The sequence below is a fragment of the Dendroctonus ponderosae genome, unplaced genomic scaffold (genome assembly GCF_020466585.1).
Source record: "Dendroctonus ponderosae isolate FM_Combo_2020 unplaced genomic scaffold, Dpon_F_20191213v2 Dpon_F_20191213_1, whole genome shotgun sequence".
Lineage (NCBI taxonomy): Eukaryota > Metazoa > Arthropoda > Insecta > Coleoptera > Curculionidae > Dendroctonus > Dendroctonus ponderosae.
This window is the reverse complement of record NW_026017110.1, coordinates 12,590,535-12,600,221: the sequence shown is the minus strand read 5'-3', so window position 1 is coordinate 12,600,221 and position 9,687 is coordinate 12,590,535. Positions and strand designations below refer to the sequence as shown.

At 34.2% G+C, this 9,687-nt stretch overlaps 1 protein-coding gene across 1 annotated transcript; it reads right to left on the bottom strand.

The window, feature by feature from the left end:
* Window positions 1–387: 387 nt before the first annotated feature.
* Window positions 388–9,122, bottom strand: LOC109534816. Its single transcript, XM_019900597.2, has 4 exons — window positions 8,524–9,122; window positions 6,138–6,284; window positions 2,925–3,063; window positions 388–2,868 (listed from the first exon to the last, which is right to left on the bottom strand). The coding sequence occupies exons 1-4, from the start codon at window positions 8,593–8,595 to the stop codon at window positions 2,774–2,776; spliced, it is 453 nt and encodes a 150-aa protein (XP_019756156.1). The 5' UTR covers window positions 8,596–9,122; the 3' UTR covers window positions 388–2,773.
* Between the last annotated feature and the right edge of the window lie 565 nt (window positions 9,123–9,687).

Here is a 9,687-nt window from a genome sequence, read left to right as displayed (position 1 = left end):
ATACTATTGAATGAAATATAGAACTTCCTACTTATTACCAAGTTAGTAAAATAGTTCAACTGTTTCAACTTACAATAATGTGAAGATCAATACGATTCTGGTTGTCTTCATGCCTTAGTCTAGGTGCCAAGAGGAGTAGCGAGTTTGTCTTCTCCCTAGCTTATCTATGAGTTCTTCAGACGATGCTTGTTCTGGAGGGCTCGTACCAATAGGATGAGAACGATGTTTGGACTGCTTCCCTGGTCTTGTGAGTTGTCTTCCAAAGTTCGAAATTGTTCGGATAATTGTTATAAATTGTTAAAACAAACCGGTCTGGTACGCGATGTAGAAACCGTTAACGACTAATCCTACCGACTGCGCCAGTTAAAACTCTGCTTTCGAAAAAGAGATTTTTAAAAAATTTTATTTCAGCAACTTTGGTTTAGTAACAACTGACTCCTATATCTTAGCTTACATATTTATATGATATAATTTGCAGCATCGGCATGCAGGTGTGCGTGGTGCCGCGTGCAATGAAATGCGCTTAGTAGTAGTTATTCGAGAATATTACTATGCACATTATGTAATCTGTTGTAAAGCAGAATTTTTTTTATCACTTATTTATTAATTATTCAACTCGAAAATATATATCTTTAGAAGAAATGACCGACAATTCGGTTTGTTATCAACGGGTACCTAAGTCTCTTATATTCTTCCCTAAATTGGAAGGTCGTTGTTTTTTCAACAATGAGCGCTTGCTTTTGTCTTTGAAATCATAATTGGTTTCTTTCCTTAGGGATGGCACTTCCAGCAATAGATCATTCCTCTCGCTTTGCGGCTCTTCAATTCCTGACCTCTAGATGAAAAGAATATACGATTCTAATCGTGAACAGTACCTAATTTAGTCTATTTCCACTTTTCTCTGCCAACCATTTAATTCGCATTTCGCATCCCTGGCGGTTCATAATTGGATTCACGTTTAAACATTCCTTTAATAAGGTGACATCATCCTCGGAAGTGAACTTTAACCGGGTATTCTTATTTCCGCTCATTTTAAAACGTCCCCTGGTTGAAAGAAAACTTGTATTTGAAAATGTGTTATATAATGAAATAATCTCTAAGCAATCGTTATAAATGTCAACTGCATAAGGTAGAAATAAAGCGTACAGTATCGCTGCACAAATAGCACAGAACAGTATCATTATTAGGAGATCCCTTATTTTTAGACTCAATTGTGCAGACGTTTGCGTCAAAATACCACTCTTTCGTTCCGACTAACTAACTATCGACCGTTCAATAACTCTCTATTGTTAGATCTGTTTCTAAAACTTTCCAAGTGCTTTCAACTTTAACTATCGTAAATATATGCAAGTGCGGTAATGCTAGTTTTAGAAAATTATTAAAATTTCGACATCGTATTCGAAATGTTTTGCACTTTTCCTACCTTAACTTGCAATTAAATAATAATATTGGTATTTCTCGCTGTATTGAAATTGAAATCTGAAATCTGCTCTTTTCGGGAGCAAAACCTGAATGTAGGTGAGCAGTTCCGATATAAGAACAACAATTAATTTACTCTCGGTATCAACTAAATCCAACGTTTCCACCAAGAAATATTTACATTAAAATGTGTTCAATTCGGAAATATTAGATCAATATTTTGTCCTCGATATTATCAATATTTCTATTTACAACTCGATTTTATTCAAGTTGTAACTAGCTTGTATACCCTTTAATTAATTGTTGCTGAATTCCATCAATTTATATGTGATATAGTACAAATATTACAAAAGTGATAATGTGCAATGCCAGTCTGGCGCGTCCATTTTTGTGCTCCTATAAATAGTTTCCTTACTTGGTGACTTCTTCGAGTTGTCTCGAAACCAACGACCTCACGTACTAATTAAACTTATTGATAATTTCAGTACATTTGCTGCTTAGTATAAGATTGAAATGAAAATCAACTGATGCGGCATTTTTAATGTTTACGATAAATGCTATTTATTTTGAAAATGATGATGATAAACTTAGGGTGTATTTAATAACATTGCGAATTTACCCGGAAAGCATAGACGTAATATTTGCTTAACAAATATCAACAACAGCTCCATAAATTCCTATTTTTAGACAAGCATTGGTCCTGTAGGATTTTATTCGCATGTACCACAAGGAAAGAATGTATAATCCTTCATGAACTACAGATATTGTTCACAGTAGGACACAAATAAAATATTCTATATTTATAAAGATTTTTCACTTAAAGTCAATTTAAAATTTAATGCCAAAATCACATACTACCTAGGTATTAGTAAATCCAATCAGCAAGCTAATTAGCTGCGACATCTTACTCCGCTACTATTTATATCTGAAACGGTTATTTATAATTGTAAACATGCGACAATTAATTTATATCGCCATAAGTATTAAGGTTAACTATTACAATATTGTTGCTAATCGAAATCGTATTTATAACACGCACGGAAAATATAAAGCTTGATAATCAGATTTTAAGTTTTATATGCAGTGTTTTATTTGAAAAATAGCTTTAAACAACTAGGTAGCCGAAAACGTCGACTTGATACACGTTTATAGTTACATATCTGTTTTCAGTTATAATTATAATTCACCTTTTAGTACATTAACAAGTTAACTTAAGCTTGGCGTTTTTCAATCTCACACAGATGATTATTTTAGGAAAACCATTCATATTTCTAATGGTCTAGTCTTACAGACAGCTTTTGAGAAGAAGAAGAACACTGTGTTGAGTTGCGCTTTTGAGTTGGTGAGTTATAACTCACCGCGCCTCACTGCGCCGTACCTCGAATTGACGCTTTTGACGAACATTCAAAAAGTCTTTTGTTACACACCACCATCCAAACCAGACAAAACCTAAAAATAAAATAATAAAATAATGGAAGGTAAGGAATTGCAATGTGAAAACTTACTCAGCACAGTAACATTAGTAAGCCAAGCAACTATGGATGAAATGCTTTCTTTTAAAATGGATTCTATCCAAAGATATGATGCAGCGGTAAATACTGCGAAGAATACAATAATCCATGGCACATATAGAATAGACCAATTCTGAAAATTTTCATTAATGATCAGTAAAGTAAAATCTCTTTAGTAGCCCTAATTCAAAGGAAATACATAATTGTACTTATATTTTGTTGCCTTTTTTTTCAAATACGCACGCTACTATTTGTAGTTCCAACAATAACAATGATAAAATCTGTTTAAAGTGGCGAATTGAAGTATTTTAACCACTCTAAAAGTAACTCGTCGATAGGCCTGGGTAACACTGAGTTATAAAAATCAGGTTGGAGGAGGTATTCTGCAGGTGCAGGGCCAGCAAATCGAACGTGTTCGGTCATGTAAATACCATGGATGCCAGGTCAACAAAAACTGGAATGCTATGCAGGAGGTCCGTGCCCGAATTGAAGAGGCCAGAGCATCATTTGTGAAAATGAGGTCCTTGTTGTGTTGCCGAAGTCTGTAACTCTCCGTTCGATATTTTTTTGATATTCTTTGATATTCTCTATTATAGAATTGAGGCGTAGACTCAGCAGACGTCATATGCAAAAATATTGAGGCTTTCGAACTGTGGGTGTATCGACGGATGTTGAAGATATCCTGGATGGACAGATTGCGCAATATGGATGTGGTCGCGAAAATGGCAAAAGATCTCGAAGCTCATGCTCACACTTACTTTTCTTAAATTGTTCTCAAATTAATAATAGAAGGAAAGATCGAAGACAGAAGAGAGTCAGGGGGTCGAAGAATATCGTGGCCAAGGAATTTACGTCAGTGGTCTGGTGAGACTACGACAAGTCTCTTTAGAAAAGCGGTCGACAAACTACAGATAGCGCTAATGATTGCCAACGTTCTAAGAGAACAGGGTACTTAGAGAAGAAGAAGAACACTGTGTTGAGTTGCGCTTTTGAGTTGGTGAGTTATAACTCACCGCGCCTCACTGCGCCGTACCTCGAATTGCGGTTGTGGCTGAATAATTCTTGAAATCAGAACTTGTAATTTTTAATTAGTTGAAATTTCGTTGGTTTCTATCATCGTTCGGAAGTTGAGCAACAATTTAATTTATAAGCGATTTCTTCGCGGTTATTTTCTTTAGTCAATATTAAAAAAAAAACAAAATTAATTCGCTTATTAATTTTAATTAATCACTGTAGCTGAGTGAGATTCAGACAAATATGAATTGCACTAAAATTAAAATTAAATTAGTGGAAGATCAGCACCTGTTGTTGACTTTCGTTAAGTTGGAACGTGAAATTTGTTTTTGGAAATATTGCCGGGCGAACAGTCACTTTCTACGAAAATGTCAACAATAAACAGGCTGAAATCGAGCTGTCAAGTGAAGCATGAATCATCGAAACGGCGAACAATTAAATAATTAAATAATCATATTTATTCTGTAGTTCGGTGTCTTTTTTTTCTCGAGGAAGTGTATGAATGTTCAGTTTGCTACCGCATTCCTAGATGAGAAATATAGAATCATTGTGGCCCTTAAGGCAAGTGCGATAGTTTTTGAAAATGTAGTGAACTTCTTAAAGATTAATGGGTAGAAAATGGAGGATGAGGCGCCAGCTAGCAAAAAGCTAGTAAGAATTATTTCTAATCTTTAAAGCTTTTAGCTTGAACTAAGTTTAGTTTTCCGACAAATAACTGAAGTTTTATGGATTCTGTAGATATATTTCTGTCTCTTTGCTTCGCTGGGCGGCTTTGTATTTTCATATTAGCTCATCTTACGCTTTTCGCTAAAGAACCGCATTAGGTATGGAGATTTGATTTCCAGTATTCAAGCCAATTAGCATCAGATTACTGATAGTGTGGGTTTGGTTCCGAAAAAACCGTCTTATGCAGAAAGTCAATCTTTCAAGTTGCTACTGGTTTTATTTTGAAAGTTGGAATTTTTAAATGAAGCGTATGCATTTGCGTGAAAATCTGAACTTGTGGAATATTTTTCGTTTTTGAGAAATTCATTTTTGAAAAACTTAATTCAAAATGTGTGCCGCCATAGTTCTTTCACATCCTGCGAAACTTTTCCTAATCATGAGTCAAGTTCGAAATTTTGGCAAAATTTAGAGCAAACTCTTCTATACCGAACGCACAACTCTGAACATGTAGAATATTTTTTGTTCATGAGTTTTTCATTATATCTCGTTGCGTCTCACTCTGCCATGCTTTAAATCACTCTTAGCATTTAACCCAGGGACGAATTAGAGCTCTTCGAGGCCCGGGGCTGGAATTGCAACACCTAACAAAAAAAGATCACCACATTATTTAAGAGCAACATTTTACCAAATGGGTGACTACAACGCAACTGCACCGATGAGTAACTGTGGCGGCGAGTTGGGTTGGCGCAATAAGCCATTTCGGCAACACTCTGCCAAATCCTGAAGATTAAGAGCCCTTGCCTACTAGTAGATAAAAAGTTTTCAGTTTCCACAGGTGCTATTTGCAGAGCGAGAAGTAAATTTTTAACATAGAAAAATTACACGCCAACGTAGGCTTTTTCAAACATTTACAAATGTGATTGCCATCAAGAATAAGAAGACATCAACAATATCTTCTATCTCCCACCTTTTAACAGAAAATGCATCAGATCAGAATTTGCAAACCGACAAACAGAACCAAATAATGTAAGAATACGGAAACATTGAAACTATTGAAGAGTGTAATATCCATACAACAAAAATAGGCTCTAAAGAATAAAACGCAAGAAAAAAAGCAACAGCTATGGAAATCTGGTTAAGCAAGACTGTAAAGTGGTACAAAATGTGAATCACGTCAAAACATTCTCAACTTCCATCAGAATATTTAGTTAAGTTAACAGGCAATAATTAGAAACTGATACCGACAGAATAGTCTGCATGTATTTTGTGGGTCATTAGCAAATATTCCCAGTAGATCTTCTCTTTAGTGTTCCTTTAGAATTCCTCTTTAGGTGCTTCCGACAAAAAACACTATTTTTCGTGAACTAACGTTTCGGCAAAACAGRTTTCTGCCGCTCTGTTGACCGATTAACCCAAGCACCTAAATAAACACCTTTTACCTATTATACGCCTTTATTTACCTTGCTACCCTTAATTATAATTGTAGCATCACGGTCGCTAACAAACTATAACATAAAATTTACTTACATTATTAATTCCCAAAACTAGTAGAGTGATTAGCACAAAGTGTACAATGTAATAGCATAGAGCATACACTATTTCGTATGCGTTCACTGGATACTGTTCGTTAATTCTATCATCAGCGGTCACATAAATACCATAAAGAACTAGAATCTAAAACATGTCAATGTAATGACATTGTAAACATTTATAGAAATTGTTCATACATTGATTAAAATTTGATTCAGTGACGTAAAACGACCAAATAAAGCAATTCTAATACATTTTTCAACTAGTTCCTAATGAGTACTAAAATAAAATATTCCAGGTTTAAGCGTATCAATAAAAATAGCCATGTTTTCTGTGGTTATTTTTATCAGATACTGTATCAGCAAAGAAGCTTTAAGGTTTACTTTACTACTAAAATTTATTTCTTTTTTTTAAATTTTTTTAGAGTAGTTCATTCGTTTTTTTCAAATAGGTATACCCAACATGGGCAGTTGTATTATTTTCTTTTTTTTTTAGTTTTGTTAGTTCTCGTGAATATTTATTATTAATTTAACATTGAGCTCCTTTAAATTTAATATTTAAAAAATCATGTTTCTATTTGAGTGTGCTTAAATGGTTTATAAAAATATTATGTGTGGGATAAGAAGTTGCATATCTGTAGAAACATCGAAACTCGCTTAGATCATTGGGATAGAGGCCAGCATGAAATTTCAAGATCAGACAATAACCGCGTTTTAAAAAACTGCCCAAAAACGCCTCAAATGCGTCGAAAAGCGTTATACAGGGTGATTCAAAATAGGCGGCATTCCTCTGGAGGTGTTGCGGTGTTTTAGGAGTACAGGAAAAATAGTTTAAAAAATTAATTGCTATTAAAAACTGAGAAAATTGCAAAAAACTATATCAGAAAGACGGCAACAATGTTTCTAATTCATGGTAATCTGCCTAATTAACATTACGTAATTACCTGTTGCTTCGGAATTATTTAAAACTCCGGTAACCGTGGAGTTATTAGTGCCTGTGTAATCTCCTTATTATCCACTCTTATCGAGCAGCTTCTCGTATTCCGTTAATTAACTCCTGCTCACTTTGTAGCGGTGTTCATTAATCCATTGGTTTAATGTGATCTTACATACGTGGTAGGAATGTAACCCTTTGGTTACATTCCTTTTTATTTTCAAATTTATTTGGTGCTTGGCAAAGTGGCAAAGTTATTGTGCTATGAGTACCCCTGGAGGGCTCATACTTGGTCCTCTGTCCCATACTATGTCCCATACTTGGTCCTCTGTGTCTGGAACAAGAACATCTGCTATCTTATTGCTTATTGCCGTCTACTATCTTCTTTGAGACAATCTCCAGTGTCTCTTTGTTGGCGTGAGTTTTTACAGCTTCTGCTATCTTACTGTGACATTTCCCGAGAACTAAACGCATCTCGCAAATTCGTGAAAGGAGCTTCAAAGTAAGTCACAGTTTGACAAAATATTGTTATTATTGACAAAGGCTATCCAGCTGTAACTATCTGTTAATGACAAAAACATCGCTGCCGATTTGATTTCATCAAAAATTGTAGAAGAGAACCTTTTTAATATAAAAAATTTTCGTAATTTGAAACAAAGATCGCAACTTTTCTTTTTGAATGCTTAAGTATTCCAAAATGCTACCAATTAAACATGGAACAATTTCAAAATAATGCTTAATAAAATGTGAAAAATGTTTCGTATTTTTCCCGTATCTCTCTATAAGTGAGACCTTATTTCCCCATGAAAGGAATGGCGCCAATTTTGAATCACCCTGTATACAGATATAAATATGTATGTGCACAAATAACATCTTATTTTTTTGCAAATGGCTACAAAGTAACCTGTTCGTAAAGCAGCATTTAGAAATAACTATATTGAGAGCTAATGCAAAATTTTTAAATTTTAATAAGATGTATTTTTACCCATAATATAAATATACTAAAATATTGAAATGGTAACTTTGCCGAGTATCCTGAATCAGTAATTAAGTCCGTTCAAATGTGCCAAACATAATCTTCAAATGTTTTGTGATCGACACTAAGAGCAGTTAACGTCTTTTCAATCATTTGATCTGAACTAACGAGATATAGGTATACTGGCGCTGTTCAGACATACAATTTAATCAGTTACAGAGGAGAAGTACTATCTAGTTCTCATCAGTTATCGAGGAGAAGTAGATAGCAGCTTTAATTTGAAATGAATTTAATCAATTTCCTCAAGCGCTGCTTTATAGCATGGTTATTTGTAGAGTCCCATTGATTTTTTGCTGTTAATTTTCGATCTAATGTTTATCTTTTACTTTTAGAAATATTTAGATAATATGGATTAATTAATAGGCATGTATTTGCTATTTGTAAGGAGCTGCAAGCAATTAATAAATTAGTTACCATATGAACCCAAGCGACGGCTATAACTCTCCATCGTCTATGCGAAAAACTAAACCATTTACACACCGACATTATTTTGAATAATGCTCGTACTTATTTTTTTACGGTTACACCATCACAATTTGTATTCTACTTTTAAAGCAATTAACAATTTCAATACTATTAAACTATTAGGTACATACTACAATTTTACTTATGTGGGGACCACGGTTATCACACTGCGAATGCAAATAAAGTAATTTTGAAAGGAAATTCCAGAAATGATAAGCAGATAATATAATATGTCTGCTAACTGTTCTACTTAGTCAATACGATAAAAGTACCGTACGTGGAGAATTATCTCCAGATCTGCTGCTAACTGAAACTAAAACTAAGTGAAAACATTGCACTGTCTGTTAGTATGCTATCGGTTCGATTTCTGTGATATTTGATTGTAGCAAGTTTAAGTCCGACGTTGGTGAACTGTAAAACGAACAATTACCACAGAACATCTCCCCAGGGGGATACTCTGTGACAATTACGTTATAACATTGAATAGTTTACTACGTTTGTCTGAGGCCACAATCTCAATTTCTAGTATTTTTGTTCAGAAAACAAATATTGGTAAGTGTATGGTGTGATAAACATGCACCATGTTTATCGCATTATATATGCAATATTTTGGATTATTTACATATGGAATAATTATAGGACATTTGTCGATGGTGAATTATATTGCAGACAGCTAAAATAATGGCTTATAATACATAGGTAGCATTAGCGTTTTAGAGAATTCATGGTTCTCAGTCAAAATTGACGTCAGTCCTCTGGAGATGTTTTGTCGGGGGGTGTTTTAGGAGTACAGGAGAAAGAGTTAAAAAAATGATTTATATTTATAGCCTCTTAAAAGGAATGACACCCTGTATAAAGGCGCACCGGTATTATTTAAAGTGAGCGTTTCTGAACAAAAATTTGGAAAAATATGATTAAACCGAATTTATTTGGTAACATATTATATAAAAACCACAACGGCTATTATCTTAGCTCGATTGCTTTTCAAGAAATAAATTAATCAAAGTCGATCCGGACTAATGAATCTCGAACGACTGAAAAATTATCATAAATCTATAACTTTGCAACGTTAATTAAAAAGAGATATAACCAGAGACAACTTATCCGGCCGTA

Coding starts and splice junctions, on each gene's coding strand:
- LOC109534816 (XM_019900597.2), bottom strand. CDS start 8,595: ATGTCGGTGTGTAAATGGTTTAGTTTTTCGCATAGACGATGGAGAGTT. Junction 3,064..6,137: donor TAGTTTTGGGAATTAATAAT/GTAAGTAAATTT, acceptor GAAAATTTTCAG/AATTGGTCTATTCTATATGT. Junction 2,869..2,924: donor TACTAATGTTACTGTGCTGA/GTAAGTTTTCAC, acceptor TTTTATTTTTAG/GTTTTGTCTGGTTTGGATGG.